The sequence below is a fragment of the Dipodomys spectabilis genome, unplaced genomic scaffold (genome assembly GCF_019054845.1).
Source record: "Dipodomys spectabilis isolate Male_0828 unplaced genomic scaffold, ASM1905484v1 ptg000219l, whole genome shotgun sequence".
Classification (NCBI taxonomy): Eukaryota; Metazoa; Chordata; class Mammalia; order Rodentia; family Heteromyidae; genus Dipodomys; species Dipodomys spectabilis.
The window spans coordinates 1084759-1108826 of NW_024870896.1; the positions used below are offsets into that span (position 1 = coordinate 1084759).

General features: G+C 37.7%; 1 protein-coding gene across 8 annotated transcripts in view; it reads left to right on the forward strand.

Moving 5' to 3' along the window:
* The window catches only part of Myo9a (myosin IXA), a 142427-nt gene that overhangs the window by 95660 nt on the left and 22699 nt on the right, over positions 1–24068 (forward strand). For all 8 annotated transcript variants that reach the window (XM_042697446.1, XM_042697447.1, XM_042697452.1 and 5 more), the window contains 12 exons: positions 3377–3489; positions 4758–4900; positions 7918–8141; positions 8564–8680; positions 10565–10753; positions 11808–11855; positions 14716–14827; positions 16352–16413; positions 19249–19441; positions 20697–20825; positions 21915–22020; positions 22815–22946. In XM_042697446.1, the coding sequence (XP_042553380.1) occupies positions 3377–3489; positions 4758–4900; positions 7918–8141; positions 8564–8680; positions 10565–10753; positions 11808–11855; positions 14716–14827; positions 16352–16413; positions 19249–19441; positions 20697–20825; positions 21915–22020; positions 22815–22946 (1568 nt within the window). The remainder of the gene's footprint in view (positions 1–3376; positions 3490–4757; positions 4901–7917; positions 8142–8563; positions 8681–10564; positions 10754–11807; positions 11856–14715; positions 14828–16351; positions 16414–19248; positions 19442–20696; positions 20826–21914; positions 22021–22814; positions 22947–24068) is intronic.

Genomic DNA, 24068 nt, shown 5'->3' on the forward strand with positions numbered 1-24068 from the left:
GTATACTGAGGAGTCCCATGCTGAGAATGATGTGTTACGTCTAATGCTTTAGTTTGTGCTTTGTTACACTTAATGCTTCTTTTTTCAGTTTGACTGCTGTTTCCACTTGCCTAGAATGTTTTTGTTTACACTTTTTAGTCTATCTAGATCCCTTTGATTTGAGTGTGTGGTTTTTGCATAGTATATTTGGGTCCTACTTTGAATTAAATAAAAGTTATTTTCTTTTCATAGGTAAGTTAAACATACTTATTGATATAACTGGAAAGTTCAGTTACATCTTTATTTTACATAATTATTGTATGATACATTAAATTTGTTTTATTTCATTGTATGTTTTCTTTGCTGTTTTAAAAAATTCTTTTCCTATTTAGGAAGCAATGTATTTTTGTTTTATTAGCTACCTTTGGTACTTTTTTAAAGGTACTTAAAAATTTATGTTTAGCCAAGATTTTCTTTTGTTGCCTTTTTTTCTAGTTAAAGTTTTTGGTGCTTTTTTTTTTACTTTGTTTTTTGTTCTAGTTGTTGAGAGAGCATCTCCTTATTTAGCTCAAGTAACTTCAAACTCTGCTTCAGCCTCCCAAGGCTGATTGTCTGGGATTGCCCATTAGTCTTTTGGTGGTTTTTGTTTTGTTTTGTTTTGTTTTTTGAGGTACTAGGACTTGAATTTGAGACCTGTATTCTTCCTTGGCTTGCTTGCCAGGAAGGTCCTCTACCACTTGAACCATGCCTCATACTTTTTGCTGGTTATTTTGGCGATGAAGTCTTGCAGACTTTTTGAACTAAGATCTTCCATATCTCTGCCTTCTGAGTATCTAGAATTAAAGATGTGAGCCATCAGAATCAAGCTGATTAGTCAGTATTTCATGAGTAATAGGCTAATTCATATTGTGTAACAGATTGTCAGTGAATCTTTCTCTTTTCCCTTCTGATTCTGAGTTTTTAATTTTTTAATCTGTTATTATTTATTTAGGGCTTGAACTCTGGGCCTGGGTGCTGTCCCTTGGCTCTTCAGCTCAAGGCCAGTGATCTGCCACTAGAGCCACAGTGCTACCTCCGGTTTTCTGGTGGTTTATTGGAGATAAGAGTCTCACGGACTTTTCCTGCCTGGGCTGGCTTTGAACCTTGATCCTCAGATCTCAGCCTCCTGAGTAGCTAGGATTACAGGCATGAGCCAGTGGTGCCCAGCTAATTGTCAGAACATTTAGGGTGTGTGCGTATGTGTGTGTGTGTGCATTGCGTGTGTGCATGCATTGCGTGTGTGCATGTGTGTGTGTCCGTGTCCGTGTGTCCATCCGTCCATCCTGGTCCTTGAACTGAAAACCCAGGCATTGTTCTGAGCTTTTGTGCTCAAGGTTAGTGTGGTGTTTTGGCAGTTAATTGGATAGAAGATTCTCATGGCTGCTGGCTTTTGAACCATGATTCTATATCTTAACTCTTGAGTGGCTAGGATTGCAGGTATGAGCCATCAGCACACAGTTAGAGCTTTTAGTTTTACTTGGGGAGGGGGGGGCATGTATTTATTGGGCTTGAACTCGAGGCCTGGGGTTTGTCCTTGAGCTCTTTTGCTCAAGAGTAGCAGCACAGTGCCATTTCCTACATTTTCTTTTACTATAACTTCTACCTTTTATGTGTGTATCTTTGTGTGTGTGTGTGTGTGTGTGTGTGTTTGGTTGGTAGTGGGGCTTGAACTCTGGGCCTGGGCACTGTCCCTGAGCTCTTTAGCTCCAGACTAGTGCTCTACCACTTGAGCCACAGCACCACTTCCGGTTTTTTGGTGGTTTATTGGAGTTAAAGAGTTTCACAGACTTTCCTTCCCAGGCTGGCTTTGAACAGTGATCCTCAGATCTCAGCCTCCTGAGTAGATAGGATTACAGGTGTGAGCCACTGGTGCCTGGCTTACCTTTGTGTTTATGTTTACCCCATGGTTAAATATTTTAAATGCTCACATCAAATATTTTTGTTGAAATTTCTACACTTAATCAAATTAACTCTTACCATAGAAGATTAATTACTAAGAGCTCAGAGATACTGAATTTCCTTAGTTCTTTATGTAACCTTGATATCAGAAGTTGGTTCTCTTCAGGCTTTTACACTTAGGGTGAATCTTCTCTTTCTGGCCGTTATTTTAAATCAGTACAAGCCTCTGTGACACGCTTTGTCTAATTCAAATCTCTTTATCTCTTTGCATAGAATTATGTGATGGCTCCATAGATTCCTGGCTCTACTTCACTGTATTGATCAAGATTCTGTTGTAAAGGGGATTTCTAGATGTAATTAAAGTTCCAAACCAGCTGATTTATAAGGGACTAAGGGACATTATCTGAGTGTGCTAGATCTAGCCACATGACCTCTGAAAACAATTCTAAGCTGGTTAGAAGAAGAAATAAGAAATCTTAGTTTGGGGAGGAAACATGGTTCTGCTAGCTCAAAGATTCATCATTTCATTAGTCTTTTCTTCTGTCTAATCTGCTGTTGGTCTGTACCAGTGCGCACGCGTGCATGCACACACACACACACACACACACACACACACACACACAATTTTTAAAAATTAAAAAAATGAGATTTTTAATTCAAGTTTTGTAAATTGTATATAGTTTAGAACATCAGTAATGTTAGTGACCTTTATTCTTTGGTCCTTTGGTTTTTCGTACCTTTTTAAAAACCTTGCCTGGATATAATAAGACTCTAATAGTAACCTTAACTGGGTATAATAAAAAAATCTGTAAGTTAATTCATAAAAAGAATTAGTACCTTTTGGCATACATCAGAAGAAATATGAAAGACAACCCTTGAGTGTTCCAAGATTATTCTGTCCCGGGTCTTTTTGTGTGACCATTTTCTTCCCTTTCCACCTGTGATTTTTGTTACATTGTCAGAATATGAACTAGATGGGTCCTATCCAGCATCCTCATTGACCCAAATTACCTGTCCTTCTCATTACATTAAAGAGATAGCAGAGTTTTATTTAGTTTCTATTATTTCAGCTAATCTCTAAATAGAACATGAATGCATTTTTAAATTTTATTTGTTTGGTCCCAGTACTGGGACTCAAACTCAGAGCTTCGTGCTTTTGCTTAGACTTCTTAGCTTTTTTTTCTCAAGGTTGGTAATTTACCACTTGAGCCAAACCTCCATTTCTGGCTTTTTTGCTAGTTAATGTAGGTAAGAGTCTTGGGTTTTTTGTTCTGCCTGCACGATCTTCAAAATGAAAATGTCAGATTTCAGCCTTCTGAGTAACTAGGATTGCAGGTATAAGTGCCTGGCTTATTTTTTATATTTTAACATCTATAGTTAATTACATCTGAAGCTCAGTTTTAATTATAGTGCTATCATGTAGTTATTTGGTTTTAAAAATCTGTTGTAATTATTACAGACATCACAGCGATATTCTTCAGTTGATGAACAAACAAAGCTTCATAAAACTTTGTCTCAAGGAGAGATTACAAAATTGGCAGTAAGGCAGAAGGCTTCTGATTCAGATATAAGGTATGAAGTATGCATAGAATTAATGGGGGTAATACAGCATTGTTTAAAAATGGGCTGAAGTTAAATACTGAACTTTGAAATTAAGTTCATTTGCTGATTTGTCAAGAAATAGTTATCAGTTTTACACACATGCCCAGACACACACATACATACACACACACATAATATAGACACATAATAGTTCAGGGTATATACAGCAAGATATATTACCCTCTGAATATAGCAATATGATTTCTGGGACATCTCTAAGTCATATGACTTGTGGTCTTTGTTGTAAAAGAAGAGAACTAAAATATGAAGAAGAGAGTAGATCTTGCCCATGTAGTTGTAACCCCTTTGTACAGTATTTTCATAATTAAAAAAAAAAGAAATGTACTCATTACCTTGCCCATGTAATGGTAACTCCTCTGTATGGTATTTTCACAATAAAAAAAAATGTATTAAATAAAAAAGAGAGTAGAATATGTTTGAGCTTTGTCTTGGGTTCTATTCTGACCCAGTGTTGTAGAGAAAGACGTTCAGAAAGTAATTTCTGTTTTTAAGAGATTTTGTAGGAACTGTTATTTTTTAAATAAGAATTTTTTGATGTACATTATATAAGCACTTTTAGAGAAAGACTTTCAGGAATTTTTTTTTTTGTTTTGTTATGGTTTTGTTCTGGTACTGGGCTTGAACTCAGTACTGCTGAAAAAAGAAGAAAGATTTTAGATGATTATAAGATGTAAAAATTGGCATGCTTATCCATAAAGACTGGAAATTAGTGAAAGAAAGTAATGGTTCTTAGAATGGATAATAGTTAACAGTCTCTTCTTTAACAGTGTTTTCTTTGTTATGTGTTAAATCCAAGCTGCATGGGAGATAAGATCAAGGAGACACTAGTTCAGGAGTTAGCCTGAGTTGGAATCCTCTAGTTCCACTGCTTTGTACATGTTTTGTTTTAGCAAATCATTTAACTTCTCTGGTTTATGTTTTTACCCTTCTGTATTCAAGATGAGGAGCTGGCTCAGTGGGAGAGTACTTGCCTAGCATTTGCAGGGGTCAGGGGTTCAATCCACACTCCTAACATCCACCCTCCCTACACACAAAGAAAAGGAAGAAAAAAATAGGAACCACCTTCCCTGTGAGGGTTTAAATGCAGAACTAAAAGCTAACTATGATTAAATTTAAATGCAATGGTTAAGTAGATTACTATGCATGAACAATATATAAACCTTCAGATAATACTTAAGTGTTGCTGGGACATGCTGATTTTATCCTTTTTTTTTAAGACCTCAGAGAGCTAAGATGAGATTCTGGGCCAAAGGAAAACAAGGAGAGAAAAAGACTACTAGAGTAAAACCTGCCACCCAATCAGAGGTTGCAGCACTCTTTGCCAGCTCAGATGTGATTCCAACTCATCAGTTTCCAGATGGTAAAAATAGACTAAGTGTGGTAGTTTGTTTACTCTTTTGAAAGTTTGTTATTTCTTTGTCATTCAAAACCATAATCCTGTTGGACTTTTTAATGAGATAAGGGACCAGGATTGTTAAAAGCTTCCTTAGTTAATAAGTGACACTACACTGTAACTCTATGTTCCAAAGTTCTGTGGCATAACACAATAGAGCATGAGCCCCTTCAAGAATGATTGTGAGGGCTGGGAATGTGGCTTTGTTGAAGAGTGCTTGCCTAGCATGCATGAAGCCCTGGGTTCAATTCCTCAGTACCACATATACAGAAAAAGCCAGAAGTTACACTGTGGCTCAAGTGGTAGAGTGCTTGAGCAGCTTAGGGGCAGTGCCCAGACCCTGAGTTCAAGTCCCACTACTGATAAAAAAGAATGATTATGAATCTTAAGACATCTTCAAAACTGTGAAAAGTAGCCATCATTGATTTAAATCATATTTGTTATTAGCAGTAATTCAGAGTATCAACTTTGAGTACTTTCTACATGTAGTATTGTGCTAAGCATATCAGTATGGATTAGCTCACTTTATTCTGACAAGTTTCTCTTGGGTATCATTATTAATTCTAATTTATCTATAAGAATACCAGGGCAAACAAAATTCAATTATTGATATACATAATAGTAATTAGAAGAGGGCTGGGCTTTGCATGTATGAGGCCCTGGGTTCGATTCCTCAGCACCACATAAGCAGAAAAAGCTGGAAGTGGTGCTGTGGCTCAAGTGATAGAGCACTAACCTTGAGCTGAAGAGCTGAGGGACAGTGCCTAGGCCCAGAGTTCAGGCCCCAACAACTGCCCCCCCCCCCCAAAAGTAATTAGAAGAGTAAATAACTGAATCTAGACATCTCTTAACACTGTTGTAGTTGTTAGGTGTACCTACTGGTTGCACTTTATGAGGTAGCTAATATTTTTGCTTGAGGGAGCATGAATAATAACATATCTGAAACTACCCACCAGTGAGCACTAACTCTCCCATAATTCCAGTAATCCCAGCATTAGAAGATTACCCCATCCCATTCTCAGGTGTGCCTCTTTTTAGCTCCTATGTAGTCTGTAACCTTCAACATGGATGTACATCAGAGGTGAGGAATGTGGTAGGGACCAAAATAGAGAGGCCATAGGATCTCTTCGCTTTTAGGAAGAGAATAGACTCACTTGTAACAGACAAAACCTGCTCATGGAGAAAGTTGGGGTATATGAGAAAAAATGATCAAACTACATAGGAGAAGATGGGCTTGTAGCAGAGGCAGCTGTGAGCTCTGATGAAAGGTAAAGGTATAATCTGACTCCTTTTTAGTATCTATCAGCTGACCATTTTCTGTGGATAAAACTGGTAATAAAGTAGATGCTAAAGATTAATTTAGAGAACTTTGAATTCCTCACCACGGATGAATTACTGTGGTGTTCATTTTCTTAATATCTTGTCTGATCAGTAATTGTTCTAAGTTCATTTTCTTTAATTACATCATTCACTGCAGATTCCCAAGAAAAGCAGGAAGTCTAAGGCTTATCAGTTAAAATATGTATAAGTAGACTTTACTGCATTTAAAAGTTAGGATTTATAGGCTTTTATTTATATTTAGATAAAAATTTATTAAGATATATCCTACCCTCCCTTTTTTTTTTTGTTTATGTGGTACTGAGGAATTGAATCCAGCACCTCATGCATGCTAGTCAAGCACTCTACCATTAAGTCATATACCTAGTCCAAGATATTTTCCTTATTTTTAGTGTTACAGTGAGTTTATAGACAAGTTTTAAAAAACTATTGTTTTATAATATAATACTAATTTTTCCAAATGAAGTAATAAGGTACTTGTTAAGTTACATAACGAAATTTGAATCAGTTACTATCAGTTTGAATGTACTTGTATCTTTATATTCTTTATTCTAGTGTTATATTTGAGGTTGAGTTTAATTCCTGCCAGAAGTGACACTTAGTGTCTGGGAGACACATTTATTTCATTATCAGAGGTGTCAGAGGGTGAGAGAATGTATAGGAAGCCTGGGAAACCGAGAGCCACCATTTTCTCCTGGCTTCACAAGCCAGTCTGCTTCTGGATGAGTGGGCTGCATGGAATCTTTCCCAATGGAAGTAGTTACAGATAAAAATTGTGCTTTTCAGTACTATGTACAAAGCCAGTCTAGGCCAGGAATTAAGTGAAAATCAAGATCCTGCATATTAAAGATACTCAAGCAAAAATAAGCCAGATGTTACCTAACTCCCTTACAAATTTCCAGCTGTCACCAGATAATACCACTGATAGTCATGTTGTAGACCATAAAGAAAAAAATAGTAATTTTCAAACTCCACTGCTTGTTGGGCTTATTATTGCCTGGTAATTTATTAAATCATACAGCACAGCTACAACTCGATCAGTAGTATTTAGTGTGTTAGTGTGGTTGTATGTTGTACTTCTATCCCCTCAGCATGTTGGGAGTCATTAAAAAGAAGTTATTCTAGGGGCTTGGGAAGAGCACTTGCCTTGCATGCATGAGGCCCTGGGTTCAATTCCTCAGCACCACATAAGCAAAAAAAAAAAATATGTGTGTGTGTGTGTGTGTGTGTGTGTGTGTGTGTGCATATGTATATATATATGTGTGTGTGTGTGTGTGTGTGTGTGTGTGTATATATATATGTATATATATGTATATATATATATACATATATATATATATATATATATAGAGAGAGAGAGAGAGAGAGAGAGAGAGCTGGAAGTGGTGCAATGGCTCAAGTGGTAGCGCACTAGCCTTGAGCTGAAGAGCTGAGGGACAGCGCCCAGGCCTAGAGCTCAGGCCCCACGACTGGACCCCCTCCAAAAAAGTAGTTATTCTCTAATTCATTTTCTTGAACATTGTGAAGACTGAATGTTACTTTTCTGATAATTGCATTTGTTTTCCAAAGGAACTTAAGCATGTGAATATGATTGATCTTTTTTACTAACTACTACATCCTTCTGGATACTCTGTCTTCAATTGTAGAATTAGCTCAGCATCATCCAACACCTCCTCTGAGTCCAGAACTGCCTGGTAGTTGCCGGAAGGAATTCAAAGAGAACAAAGAGCCCTCCCCAAAGGCAAAGCGCAAGCGGGGTGTAAAGATCAGCAGTGTGGCTGTGGATTCTGTGCACTGGCAAAATGACTCCATCCAAATTATAGCAAGTGCCAGTGATTTAAAAAGCATGGATGAGTTTCTTCTGAAAAAGGTACACTTTGCTGCTGAGTTACACCTCTGAGCATCTTTGGATTCAGAGTATTTACCCTTCTAGAGATGATGGTGACATGTGTTTCAGTAATCTAGGTAGTTTGTTCTCTTTCAGATGAGAAAGTTGAGGTGATAGGATGTGTATTTGTCAGATTAGGCAGACAATTTTAACATTTAGGCTTTACTATTGACTTGTTATAATTATCACATTACCTTTTATAAGTTTGTCTTTGCATGTCTGTAGTTTTTCTAGCAACAGAACTGTAGAATCATACGGTGTTAGATTGTGTAAACTTATTGAGCAGTGATAATATATCAGATGGCTTTTACTTTCAGAACAGTTAAAGATACAACACCTTTCTGCTGTCACATTTCCCTCTTTCAAATTAGTTAATTGTGTTCGTTTCTTCTTATGATCCCCAGATGAATGACTTAGATAATGAGGACAGCAAAAAGGATACACTAGTAGATGTTGTATTTAAAAAAGCCCTAAAAGAATTTCGACAGAATATCTTCAGCTTTTATTCATCTGCATTGGCGGTAAGTTACACCATGTTGGGAGACACTGTAGTTCAGCATATGAATAATTTGATGATGTTCTAGAAGATACTGTAGGAGCCATATACAATGAGAGAGTTATCCAGTTCTTTGATTTTATTCTATGGATAATTGAGGAAATGTATGTTAAGATCTCAGATTAATACTGTCTCTGAATTTCTTGGGGTTTCCCTTCCCCCATTTATTTTTCTCATACTAAGATGCTGGTATATTCTAGATATGATTTTGTTTTGCCTACTTGCTCTCTAGTATTAGACTTCTAACAACTCTTTCAGCTGTATATATGGAATATATTATGCATTCTTCCCCCCTGGACTTAGGCAGTGTGTGGTCACTGAATTCTTTTTATCAGCATGTACCATTTTTGCACTTACTCTGTACTTTCACATGACAGTTGAGATGTTTTCAAAAATTTATTTTTGATATTAAAGTATACAATAATACTAAATATTAAATCAGTATTTGTGAACTCACATACTTTTTATAAAATAATTCATAAGTGGGTTTTTCTTTTGTTCAGCATAATTTTAATTCACAATGAAAAGAAGTCAGGAAAACTATAATGTCTATTCTACTTTTTACACTTTTCTCAGCATAAAATTTTTTTAGTGTGGGCTGCGAAGGTGGCTCAGTGGTAGAGTTCTTGCCTTGCATGCCTGTGGCCCTGGGTTCTATTCCTCAGCACCATATAAGAAAAAAGCCGGAAGTGGCGTTGTGGCTCAAGTGGTGGAGCGCTAGCCTTGAGCTGAAGAGCTGAGGGACAGCGCCCAGGCCCAGAGTTCAGGCCCCACGACCGGACCCCCCCCCCAAAAAAATTTTTTTTTTTTACTGTTAACAGGAGCTGTGGAGTTTGAGCTAACAGGAATTTCAAGACTCGTACAGAAGTAATAAGCTTATGACAAATTATTAGGTTTAAGAAATGACAGGTTTTTGCTAATTCTGCCCAGATATTTTAACATGCATCTCATTACCTGCTTTGTACCTGTATTTCCTAGTTTGGGAACTCAGGGGTGTTAGATTCTTTAGTGCACTTTGAATCACACAGGAAGAGAAAATATGCTTAGTAGTTGTTTTCTAACACTGTATCAAAAATGTCCAATCTCTAATCTAAATATGATGAGAACAAAATAAAATTTAAGTGTATAAACTTTTAGTCACTTAGAATCTCTTCTTTTTTATAACCATTCCAGATTTTATTTAAAAAAGGAGTTCCATTTAGATTTGTTTGCAACATGCATGTCATTCTTCTTCAGAAAAAGAAAATATTATCTAATTTGTATTTTAGACAGAAATCCAAGTAAAAATTTTTTAATTTTAGAGTAGAACTGTCTAAAAAAGGTTCATTTGTGAGATTAGTTATTCAAAGGGTTGCAAATAATCTTTAGAAATAAATTAAATTCCAAATCCAGACTTCAGAAAGCAATGCTTAGGACTTGCTCACTACTGCATTGTTTATACTGTTGAGTCTTTTACTAATACTGCTATGGTTTTATTTTGCTTCCATTCCATACTGCAATGACCTCTTGGGCATGTTCATTAGGAAAACTGTCAAGGCCTTGACCTTTATTGTAACAATTACCAAAATTTCATTACCTTCCGTACATAAAGAATTGCTTCAGGGCTGGGAAGGTGGCTCAGTGGTAGAGTGCTTGCCTTGCATGCATGAGGCCCTGGGTTCGATTCCTCAGCACCACATAAGCAGAAAAAGCCAGAGGTGGCACTGTGGCTCAAGTGGTAGAGCACTAGCCTTGAGCTGAAGAGCTGAGGGACAGCGCCCAGGCCCAGAGTACAGGCCCCATGACCGGCAAAAAAAAAAAAAGGAATTGCTTCATAAAACCTTACAGTTCTTCTCTTATTTCTTATTAGATGGATGATGGGAAAAGCATACGATACAAAGACCTCTATGCCCTCTTTGAGCAGATTCTGGAAAAGACTATGAGGCTTGAGCAGCGTGATTGGAGTGAATCTCCAGTTAGAGTTTGGGTCAACACTTTTAAGGTGTTTTTAGATGAATACATGAATGAATTCAAGACTGCAGACAGCACAACCACAAAGGTAAATATGAAATGCTTTATTTTGATTTCTAAAGGGATTGTATCATGAGTTTTTTGAAAGTCTGTTTAGGATATCTTGTGTTTCAGAAAATCATTTCAGAAAACTTGTCCATTTATCATCACTTAGCATCCTCCACACTCCATTCTTTTGTAGTAAAATTTTCAAGACTTTCAACTTATGCAATTAGTTTAAAATGAGAGTTAATACATATTTTGGGCCCTCAAGATTATGTTCTCAGCTTTAATAGAGATCAGAACCCATGTTTCTTTTTAGAAAAACAATTGTTAAGTATGTAAGTCATTGTTTTATCTGGTGGCCTTTATGTTAGGACTCGTAAATTAGTTTGTAAGAAAATGTGTGTGTCAGGAAATCTAGATAACAACTTTGATTTTCTAAGTGCATGTTATGAACTCGGATCGTATTGTTTGCTATTTAATTCTGTTTTAGCCCTACCAAATAAATGACTAATATGAGATCCACATTGTAGCCTGGTCAAGTCCCAAGTGGGTTTCTTCTCATTACCCCAGGGAACAGTGAGGCTTCTGCTTACATCAAGAGGAACTTCAGTGTTTTGTATGGATTTTGCTGTATTGTGTTTGCAGATAGTCTGGTTTATAGGAATGCAAGTTTACAAACATCTTAAATCATTTTCTAAGGAGAAGCAGTCCTTGACAGTTATGTTATAGATATGTTGAGGTCTTTATTTTGTGCATTTCTGGGTTTAAAGGAAGAGGTTTAGATTATTCTGTATTGTGGTTGGAAAAGAGCTTTTTCATTTTCCAAGTGATACACTTTTTGTGTTTGGTACTACCAGAAAGCTGGTAGATAGTTTTTTAGAGCTATTTAGCTAATAAAGTAATGGTGTGGCTTCTTGACGGAAGTGAGGTTTAGAACAAACAGCAGTATTCTGCCGTTCTGTGGCCATTAGTACTGCACAGTCCTTGAGGAATATTTATTACTTAAGAACAGATAGTTCTTGACATTTGCAAAGAAGTAAAATGTTATATTAATCTTTGTTATCTCAATTTCTGTGTTTCTCTCTACCCCTTGGCAGGTGCCAAAAACAGAAAGAAAGAAAAGAAGGAAAAAAGAAACAGATTTAGTAAGTGAACCTTTTTAATGTTTTTTTTTTTTTTAAGTAACAGAAAAGGAACCGTAGACTTTTAAGTGGCTTCAAGCATATGTATCTGTAGATACTTTTTAAGAATAGGTAATCCTAGCTACTCAGGAGGCTGAGCTCTGAGCATCAAGGTTCAAAGCCTGTCCAGGTAGGAAAGTCCATGAGACTCTTATCTGTAATTAACCACCAGAAAACCTGATGCAGCACTGTGACTCAAAAGTGGTAGAGCGCTAGTCTTCAGAGAATCAGAAGTGGTGCTGTGGCTCAGAGTGGAAAAATGCTAGCCTTGAGTGGAAAAAAAAACAAAAAGGTACTCCACAAATTTGTACAAAAATTTTGAATGACAGATATGCTCTAAATTCAGTGAAAAATGTTTTTATTGTTGCCTTCCTAAAATGGCAGAAAACTGAAAATCTTTCTCATAATGGTACAAATATGATCTCTTTTCTAAACGGATCTTCTGTATTTTTGTTTTTTCTGAAAAGCTCATGAAAATGGGATCATATAACATGCAGTTTTTGCACATGACTTTTTAGAATATTTCTGTGTTTTTTCCATGCTGTTATATTAGTAGTTAGCCTTTTCTTAGTGATGATGATCTGAGGTTCAAACCTGGGCCCTTGAATAAGCAAGTACTCTACCACTCAGCTATACTCTTAACCCTTTCCACCACGTTTTATTTATCCTTTCACCGGTTGAGAGACATTTGGGTGTTTTCTATTTTTGGCTGTTATAAATAGTGCTGCTATGAACATTCTCGTACAGTGCTTTTATGAACATATGTTTTCTGTTTTCTTGGCTGTAAACATGAAGGTATAATTTCTGGGTTATAAGGTAATTTTTAGAAGCTGCCTGTTGCCCAGAGAACTCCTAACAACCTCAACAACATTTCATGTATGCATACATATTTTGGTTAAAGAAATTCTGGTTGGTATGCTGTGGTATATTCTTGTTTACATATCTGCATGTTTACGTTTTACATTATAGGTTTAAATTTTCTTCAGGACTAATGAGGTGAAGCATCTTTCTGTGTACCTATTGACTATTTTTCTTATGTGAAGAGATGTTTATTTAGTATTCTTTTTTTTTTTTTTAATTGTGTCATCCTACTGTGATTCTGGATAGTAGCCTTTTATCAGATAAGTGATTTGCAAATACAGTCTGGATCTGTGGCTTACTCTTTCTTTTCCTTAGTGATATCTTTAAAAGTGAAGATTGTGGGGCTGGAAAGGTGGCTCAGTGGTAGAATGCTTGCCTTGTATGCATGAAGCCCTGAGTTCGATTCCTCAGCACCACATAAGCAGAAAATCCAGAAGTGGTGTGGTGGCTCAAATGGTAGAGTGCTAGCCTTGAGCTGAAGAGCTGAGGGACAGCACCCAGGCCCAGAGTTTATACCCCACAATTGACCAAAAAAAAAAAGCTCATTAAAAGTGAAGATTGTTTATTTGGTGGCACTGGGGATTAAAGCTAGAGTTTTCTGCTTTCTAGGCAGGGACTCTTCCACTTGAACCATGCTCCTAGCTCTTTGGGTTATAATTGGTGTCTGAGGAAGTGTCTCCCTGGCTTTACCTAGGCTTTCCTCAAATTTGTGATTCTTCTACCTCTGCGTGCCTCCCAAGTAGCTGAAATTATAGATGAGCTCCATGCAAAGTTTTAAATGTTAATGAAGCCAAGAACTGTAGGTGTCACACGGCATAAGAGTTCACTGGTATATTTGTTGGTTGTATACTTGAATTTAAAAACTATCATTTGTAAACTTTTGGTGTAATAACATTGTCTGAAGTGATTATTAAAGTATTCCTGCAGGGACTGGGAAGTTGGCTCAGTGGTAGAGTGCTTTGCTTCTCATGCATGAGGCCCTGGGTTTGATTCCTCAGCACCACTTAAGCAGAAAAAAGGCAGAAGTGGTGCTGTGTGACTCAAGAGATAGGGCACTAGCCTTAAGCTGAAGAACTGAGGGACAGTGCCCAGTGCCCAGAGTTCAGGCCCTACCACAGACCCAGCCCCATAAATGAAAAATCCTGCAGCCAGAAAGGTCGCACATGCCTATAATCCCAGCTACTCAAGAAACTCATATCCAGATGGGGAGGATTGTAGTTTGAAGCCAGTCCTTGCAAAAAGTTAGAGATACCACCTTAACCAGTAAACTAGCATGGTTTAAAGCCCTTGACTTCGCAGGTACATGGTTGGCATAAATAGGATTGCAATTCAGGCAAAAATATGAGACACCATCTGAAAATGAAATTAAAATGGGTTGAGGCATGGCTCAAGTGGTAGGCCACTTGCCTAATAAGCTTGAAACCTGAGTTCAAATCTCAGTATCACCAAAAGAAATAGTACTGCATTTTCCAGTTCATATCTTTGTGCGCTTGGGTTCTCTTTATATATCAAACTGACTTGCATCCTACAATAGCTGAGGGCAGAAGAAGAATGGAGACTATGCTATCTTTTTTCTATGGTATCTTTTGTTAAGCCAGACATTAAATAGATTTTCAAAAAATGTTGACTAATATCTCCTTTTGTCACATGTTGGCACATGATTGTAGTCTCAGTTCTCAGGATGAAACTATCTCCAACTAACCAGCAAAAAGCTTCATGTGGAATATGGCTCAAGTGGTAAAGTGCCAGCCTTGAGTGGAAAAGCCAAAGCAAAGCATGAAGTCCTGAGTTCAAGACTCAGTAGTACTAACCCCCCCCAAATTTTTCTCTATTTGATGACCAACTATTTTATTTCTCAGAGGATAATTGTCCTTCTAAGAGAATGAAGTCCCCTTTGCTTAACTACAATAGGGCAGAATTTACTGTATTGCCTTTATTATAAACAGTTAATTTTTTTATGCAGGTAGAAGAACACAATGGCCACATCTTCAAGGCTACCCAATATAGCATTCCTACATACTGTGAATACTGTTCTTCTTTAATATGGATAATGGACCGAGCTTCTGTTTGCAAGTGTAAGTTTTCTAATGTTCTCTTTAACAAGAAACAGTAAATTCACGCTGCTTGACTCTTGTCTATACTCTTTATGTCCAGACAAGATATTTTAATATTACTCAGTCACAGCCTTGTACTTGCAGCTCAGTCATCCTGAAATGCTTTTCTCCCAGATTTTAGCATGACTTTATATCTAGTTAATTCTGGTCTCCACTAACATGTTAGCTTTTCAAAGAGCTCTTATTCTGCTATCATTATTAATTAGCTATCCTCTAACTCAGATTTAATAGTCTTTTATAACACATACCTCCACCTGAAATTGTTTTAAATACTAATTTCTAGGTTTCTAACAAAATGAGGAAGCATATTTGTCATAAGTTTCACTGTTATAGTAAATATTTGTAGGCAGACCTCTGGATGGATCAATGCATAGAATTCTTAGCTTACAGCTCAAAAGGTATCTTGTTCTATAATAATCCTTTCCCAACAGAATATATAGATCCTAAAATGTGTGTAGAAAGTCTTTGTAGACTAACTTGTTTCTAGCTTACAGTGGAACTACTACTTTCATAATCCCATACATCACCAGTTCAAAATTCCATACATCTAGTGCCATCGATTATTCTAGGAGACTTGGCTTTTACTAGTGGGCCAGAACAGAATAAAGGAGATAATTAGGGGGCTAGGAAGGTAGCTCAGTGGTAGAGCGCTTGCCTTGCATGCCTGAGGCCCTGGGTTCGATTCCTCAGCACCACATAAGCAAAAAGAAAAAAATTGGAAGTGGCGCTGTGGCTCAAGTGGTAGAGCGCTAGCCTTGAGCTGAAGAGCTGAGGGACATCGCCCAGGCCCAGAGTTCAGGCCCCAGGACCGGACCAAAAAAAAAAGGAGATAATTAGGAAGGAGTTGGTTCTCAGAGCCCTCTCCTCGAGTGCCTTCCTGTTCACCTTCTGCCCAGCCTCTGTGGGAATCTGCCACTTCCTGAATCTATTCTTCTTTACTTCATCTTCCCTATCACAATTTTTACTATCTCATAGTCTTTTTCATAGTATTTCTGAGCATTTAGAGATAACAAGTAACTATTTTTCTATATTTTAAGATACTGCCCAATTGTTTCCTCTTCTTTTAAGGGTCTTTGACAGTAATGCCTTTCTTACCCATAGAAAAGATACTTAATAGGTGTATCTGGCATTTTAGTGGACTGTGAGCATCTAGCGCTTATTTGTATATCAAACCACATAGATAGATAAATATCATGTTGGAATTTGGAGGTGAGGGGTAAGTGTAGGAGCAGGACAGGTGATTTTGAAAGAAAAAGCTTCCCATTGATATTGACTAGAAATATTTGGACATGTTATTTCAACTTCATTTCCCCCACAGAACAGTTTAAACTTCTTTTTTAGTTGCTAAGAGCACAGTTTATATGTGACACTATAGTAGTCTTATATCTAAAGAAAAAACGTGTATCCAAAATGAAGTTGTAACCTTGAAAAAAGTTGTCATTGATTTGCAGACTTGTAAAACTTCCTTTTTAACCTGTTTTTCAGTATGTAAGTATGCTTGTCACAAGAAGTGTTGTCTGAAAACCACAGCCAAGTGCTCTAAAAAGGTGAGAAGCTATCACTCAATAAACATCAAGTCTGTAAGTCTCTTCTGTCCCACAGGAAGAAATTGAAATCAAAGCCTGAGAACCTATGAAGTCACAGTTTTGTTTGATTCAGTATATATAAGTTGGAATGTGCATATATAATAAGCTGATTTTCCAAAACTGTTTACCTTTATTATAAGTGATGTGAAATTGAATTTTTATTTTACAAACCACAGTTGGAAAACACTGCTTTCAGACATCTTAGGAATTATCCTTAAAGTCATATGCCATGATTAAATAAACAGCAGCATGCAGCATAATTACTATTTCGTTTTTTTGTTTTGTTTTGTTTTTTGGTCGATCATGGGGCTTAAATGCTGGCCTGGGAGCTGTCCCCAAGCTCTTCAGATCAAGGCGGGCACTCTACCACTTGAGCTACAGTGCTACTTCTGGTTTTCTGGTGGTTAGTTGGTGATAAGAGTCTCACAGACTTTCCTGCCCGGACTGGCTTTTGAACTGCAGTCCTCAGATCTCAGCCTCGTGAGTAGCTAGGATTACAGGCGTGAGCCACTGGTGCCTGGCCATAGTTACCTTTTCTACATATTTTTGTTTATTTTTTTGATGGTTCTGGGTTTTAAGCTCAAGACCTTGCTTCCTAGACAAGGCACTCTTTTCACGTGAGCCATATCCTCAGCCTTTTTTGCTTTCATTAATTTTCAAATATAATTTCTTGTTTATGCCCAGGCATTCCTATTTACACTTCCCTTGTACCTGTCTTGACAGGTATGTGCCACTGCATGGTTGAGGTGTAGGGTCTTGTGATCTTTTTTGCCCAGGTTGGCCTGAAACTGCAATCCTTCTAGACTCTACCTTCAAAGTAGCTAGAATTACTGGGCAGAAGAGCTGCCTAGCTCAGAAATAACATTTTTAAATAGTTGCTGTATCCTATAACTAATAAATCCAAAAGTTCATGGGAAATACTTTGAAAGTCTGTATTCAAATAAAATAGAAAATCTAGAAGAAATGGATGCATTTCTAGATGCATGTGACCTACCAAAGTTGAGCCAAGAGGATATAAACTACTTAAATAGTTCTGTAACAACCCATAAACATTGTTTATATTGCTGAAGTAAGTGCTAAAAATGTAGTAAAAATATAAAACTAAATATACAACTAAGTATTATAAACAACTAATATATGTATGTATATATATATATATATATATATATATATACATATATATAATATACGAACTAAAAACAGTAGAATGGGGAGAAGAAGTCAGATACAGTGACACTCACACCTGCAGTCCTAGCTACTTGAGGTACAGAGATCAGGAAGATTTGTGATTGGAGATCAGCCTGGGCAGAAAGGTTTCAAGACTTACATCGCAATCAGTAGCTGGGCACAGTGGCACTCATGTGTTTTCCTTCATCTGCTATGAAGGAGGCTGAAATTAAGATCATGGTCCAGGCTGGGATGGAGGGGGAGGGGGCGGGGTGGGAACCAAGACCATATCTCAGAAATAATCAGAGCAAGAAATGGCTGTACATGTGGCTCAAATATGCTGCCTAGTAAGCATATAGCCTTGAATTCAAAGTCCTATACCTTCTTTTCTTCCCCTATCCCCCCCAGAAAAGCAGGCAATGAGAAAAGCATAAAACAGTTTGGGCAAAAAGAAACAGCAGACTGATAAAAATTTAAATATTTTGGTGATTTACATTAAATAGGCTAAATACTCCAAATAAAATTAAGTTAAAATCAATTTAAGCCAGGTGCTGGTGGCATCTATATTAGCTACTCAGGAGGCTGAGATCTGAGGATTATGGTTTGAAGCAAGCCTAAGCAGGAAAGTGGTAGTTGTCTCTAATCAATAACCAAAGAAAAGCCAGAAGTGGAGCTATGGCTGAAATGGTAGAGTGTTAGACTTGAGCAAAAAGTTCAGGGACAGCACTCATGCCCATGCCCTGAGTTCAAGTCCCAGGACTCCCCCCCACCATACACACACATACAAAAAAAATTGTATATCCTGTTTATGAGCAAGATAACTTATTATGATCATATAGAAAGTTTGAAGGAAAAAAATAGATACTGTATGTAAAGACTAACCATAGAAAGGCGGTATGACTGTGCTAATATTAAAGTATACTCTTAAGCCATGAGGCACAATGGTTAAAGAATCATTTCATCATTTGTCTGTTAGGGAAGTACAGAAACTAACCATTTAATAAGCCTCTTCTGATGGTGAAGTTTTAATACTTGGTTCCGAAAAACATTCAGTAAGGATGAAAATGATATTGGTTCATATTGAACCCTGCATCCTATGACAGATGAACATGGGTCCATCTGTGTAGTCTTTGCCATTGGTTATGAATCAAGTTTCAGCTCAACTTGTGTGAAGTTTTATCTTTGAAGCATCCTTAGGCTTCAGGAATTACTTGAAAATCCTAATTCATATAAAAATGAGTTGATTACTCGTTTACTCTATCTCAATTTATGTAACTAGCACAAAGCTGGGGCTAGAGGCTTGGCTCACATGGTAGAGCACCAGTCATGGGTGTAAGGCACTGAGTTCAAGTTCCAGAATCAACACACAAAAAAGTGGGTTTTCTTATGGTGCCCATACTGAGTTCACCTTTGCTTGGAGAGATTTTTGAAAAGATTTTGAAGTATCAGCCCCATTGACTGTTCTCCACTCATTTTGTTTGGATTTCTGGATTAAAAATAACATCTCAGTTATTCTTACTTAATCATAATTCCTTTTCCTCCAAATTTTAATAATTCTCTTAAAAAGTTGGCTAAGCATATTTAAAGATGTTTGAATACATTTAGAAACAAACATTATCTTCTGTTTAGTATGATCCAGAGCTGTCTTCTCGACAATTTGGGGTTGAACTGTCCCGTCTGACTAGTGAGGACCGAACTGTTCCATTAGTGGTGGAAAAGCTTATAAACTACATTGAAATGCATGGACTTTATACAGAAGGTATTTACCGAAAGTCTGGGTCTACTAATAAAATCAAGGAGCTTCGACAAGGTCTAGATACAGGTAATACAGTGCTTTCCAAATTATACCAGGTACTTGCATTTGCATAAGTATTTCAGGCTCTTCAAGTTTTCATTACATATTGATTGTTAATTAGAGCTAGAAGAATATAGTTCTTTATGTGGTCTTTGTCATTCTGTGTCTTTCTAGAGAAAGATGATTAATTTGTCCAACACATACTGAGTATGTCATTTGTACAAAGCATTAAGTACTGAAAGCATATCGCAATATTTTTACTAACCCAGTAGATCTTACAATTCATGAAGAAGAAAATTTAAGTCCAGGGAAATTTAATAATGGACTGCCATTGCTGTGCCTTGCTAAGTGATTTTTATAGTTTTCACAATAGTTCTATGAAAAGAGCCTGGAGCTTAGAGAAGATCTTGTCAACTACTCAGCACCAGTAAATGACAAGTCAGAATTTATCCTGTATCCCTGAGTCCATAATCTAAGGTAGTACAGACTTAGTTACAGAGACCAAAAGTGAATGGGACACTTGACTGGGTTGATTTCACTCCTGGAATATATGCGGGAGATTACCACTGATTACTTTCACAGCTGCTTTGTTTCATTGTGGTTAGAAAAGAATGATTCCTCGCTTGTCTTTGTATTGCTAAGAACCCAGCTACCCATAATGCCACTTCTTAGTAACAAATCAATGAGAAATGATAGCTTGGTAAAACTCAAGCAGAAGGCTCACCTGCCAGAAATTGGTCTAATCCAGTTTACAGGCAGATGTCAATTTTGTCTCTTGAGCCTTGGAGCAGCACAAATGAAAGTCATCCTTCCAGTATCCAGTCTGTATAAACTTAACCTGCCTGCCATGAAGTGAAACAGGATGGCAGTACTTCTTTCCCATTACTTAAATTCATGTCACCTCTAAGAGTGGCCGATTGTAGGAAATGTCTCAGGCTTTTTTCTCTTTGTCTTTTAAAGTATTGCTGCTCAAAATGTGGCCTATGGATCAGTACACAAGCAGACAGTACAAAATTAGCAGGCATTTAGAAACATTAGCAGTAGTTTGATGTTTCTGCCTCAAAATATATGAGCCTTTATTTTACATACTTCAGTTCACACATATTTGGAAAACCAACACACAGTGTTCCATTATCACAGTAAGAAGAACTGTTCCAAAGCAGGGCATTTGATTGTGGAAAGTTATATTTGGTTAGTTTAAAAAACAAAAAGGCTTTTTTAGAAGTAAATATTTGAATCTTTTTTTGTATATGTTTGGCCTTTTCTGTATTTTCTCAAATAGATGCTGAAAGTGTGAACCTAGATGACTATAATATACATGTCATTGCAAGTGTATTCAAACAGTGGCTTCGTGATTTGCCTAATCCACTCATGACCTTTGAACTTTATGAAGAATTTCTTCGAGCTATGGGTAAGGCTTCCTGGGTTACTTGAGAAGGGAATGCCATCTTTAGTATCCATTACTAGACTACCCTCTAGTCATTTATCCCTTACAGATCCTAAGATAAATTCTTGATACTCAATGCAAAACTGCTAGTATACTGTCACCTATTCAAATGTTGGCTTTGTTTTGTTTTGAGACAAAGTATAACTGTGTAGCCAAGGCTGGCCTGGAAATTTAGAACTTGAAATCTTCTAAATAATAGGCTTCAAATGTTGGCTTTTTTCCCCTTTTTTTACAGTATTTGAACTCAAAGCCTTGTGCTTACTAGGCAAGTGCTCTACCACCTGAACCATGCCCTCACCCCATTTTTGTTTTCATTATTTTTCTAATATGGTCTCACTTTTTGGCCAGGCCAGCTTGGATTGTGATCTTTGTACTTATATTTCCCACATACCTAGGATGACAAGTTCATGCTACTGCAACTAGTGTTTCTGTTGGTTGAGATGGGGTCTTGATCCTCCTGATCTTCATGTTCTGAGAAGCTAGGGTTTCAGACATGTCCTGGGTCACTATGACCAGCTTTAAATGTTGACTGCTTATAGGCTCAAGGTGGTTTTCTAAAAGTTTTCTCACAAAGAAATTGAAAGGTGAAGGTTATAAAGCAGATGAGAAGATTAAATAAATTTAAGGATAAGCTGACAATCATTTCACTTGGGAATCTAGGCAGGAACTGTATAAAGCTGTCTGCCTGCCAGGCCTAACAGGTGTGGAATTTTGTTTCACATTGTTCCAAGTAGAATATTGTTGAAGGCCTGCCTAGTTTTCAAGTCCCTAGAATTTATAAATTTATGTGGCAGTTGGCTAATTTTAAGGAGAAATCAATCTGTTACATAATGGTTGAAAAACGAGAGTATCTCTATCCTCTGCTGTGATATAAATGAAAACCCAGGAGACAGCTCATGAGTACAGGGAGCCAAGTGGTGACCTACCACTCACCAGGTACCATGGCCTCTCCCAGACTCTACAGCCAGCCCTTCTCTTAGGAGTGTAGACAGGACCAAGTAGCACCTAAGAGAGAGGGCATTCAGTCTTACTTGGTACTATTACTGTTTGTAGGTCTTCAAGAGAGGAAGGAAACAATTCGTGGCGTGTACTCTGTGATTGACCAGCTCTCTCGAACTCATCTGAATACACTTGAGCGCCTCATCTTTCATCTAGTTAGGTAACTTCAAGACTTTTTTTTTAAATAGCAGATTCCTTCCGTTGGTAAAATTGGTGCCTTAGCTGGGGATATAGCTCATTTATAGAGCACTGGCCTAGCATGCATGAGGCCCTGGGTTTAATTCCTAGCATTGTTCAAACAAAACAAAACAAAAAAAGCCCTAACAGCCCCCAAACCTTCAGCTAAGATGGACCTGCCTAGTAACTACTTCTCTGTTCTTCTCTGAGCCAAGTAGCAGCTCCAGCTTCCCGGTGGCAATATGAAGCCCTAATTCGGCAATTAGGCATCTGTTTACATAACCTGATTTGTGGGAAGTGGGTTAACATAGACTAAAGGGGTATAGACTCTGCCTAGTATGTGGCAGAAGCTGTGAAGAAAGCCTATTATTATTATTTTGTGCCAGTCCAGGGACTTGAGACTAGGGACTGAGCAATGTCCCTGAAGGCTAGGTCTCTCCCATAGCTTCACTTTTTCTTTTTTAGTAGTTTATTGGTGATAAGAGTCCCACTGACTTTCCTGTTCAAGCTGTCTTTAAACTGTAATCCTCAGATATGAGCTTCCTGAGTAGCTAGGATTACAGGTGTGAGCTATCTGTACCCAGTGGAAGCGTTCCTTCAGTTCAAGGAACACAGTGGAAGCACATCTTCCCAGAGGCTGGGGAATGGCTTTGGGGAAAGTCTGATTGTTGTCTTTACACTGATGCAGTGGCTAGAGTCATCCTGGCATCTTTCTCTTATCTCTTCTACGTGCTTTTCTCCCTTTTTCACTTGTTCTTGTTTTATTCTGTTACTTAGGATTGCTCTACAGGAAGAGACTAACCGAATGTCTGCAAATGCTCTGGCCATTGTATTTGCCCCCTGCATTCTCCGCTGCCCTGACACCACTGACCCACTACAAAGTGTCCAAGACATCAGCAAGACTACCACGTAAGCATATCAGAGCATATGATTTTAATAACTCTAATGAGAGTAGTTGAAATTATTGTGCTTTAGTGATCCATTGAACCCCAAAGACCATTTTGCTTCTGTAAGAATCATTCCAGGGGTTGGGAAGGTGGCTCAGAGGTAGAGCGCTTGCCTTGCATGCATGAGGCCCTGGGTTCAATTTCTTAGCACCACATAAGCAAAAAGAAAAAAGCTGGAAGTGGTGCTGTGGTTCAAATGGTAGAGCGCTAGCCTTGAGCTGAAGAGCTGAGGTACAGTGCCCAGGCCCAGAGTTCAGGCCGACTGTACTCACCCCACCCCCCCCCCCCCCAAAAAAAAAAAAAGAATCATTCCATTTATGCAAACTTCAGCATGTTTTGGAAGAAGAGGGAAATGTAACTTCCTAGTGTTTTGTTAAATGACTAATGACAAAAAAAAGTCTACCATATAAGGCCTGCTGTCCTCAGGACCTAAGGGACTTGAGTTGGTGTAGTCACTTATCCAAACTTCGACAACAAATGGTATCGTAAGCTCAGGTGTCCTTAAAAAGATTGTTAAGACATGGTTGGATATTACTATGCTAAGGGTGTTTTAAATTCATTTAAATTGATCATTAGGGTCTTTGGGTTTTTAAGATAGGGTCTCACTGTATAACCTAGACTGGCCTCAAACTTGTGTTCCGATTGCCTTGTAAAGTGCAGGGATTACAGGTGTGCACCACCAAGACTAGTTGAGTCTTAAATTCCATTTCATCAACTTAATGTATACTGCATTAATCTAGTTTATAATCTTCTTAGTGATCTTATAACTCTGAATCCCTTTAATTGAAATATTTCAGGATGACCTTTTTTCTTTAAAAAAAAAAAAAAAATACAGGGCTGGGAAGGTGGCTCAGTGGTAGAGTGCTTGCCTCGCATGCATGAGGCCCCGAGTTCTATTCCTCTGCACCACATAAACAGAAAAGGCTGGAAGTGGTGCTGCAGATCAAGTGGTAGAGCGCTAGCCTTGAGCTGAAGACCTGAGAGACAATGCCCAGGCCCAGAGTTCAAGCCCCACAACGGACAAAATTTTTTTTACTTTAAAAAATACATTTTAGGAAAGTGTATCTAAGCTCATAAAGGGGTA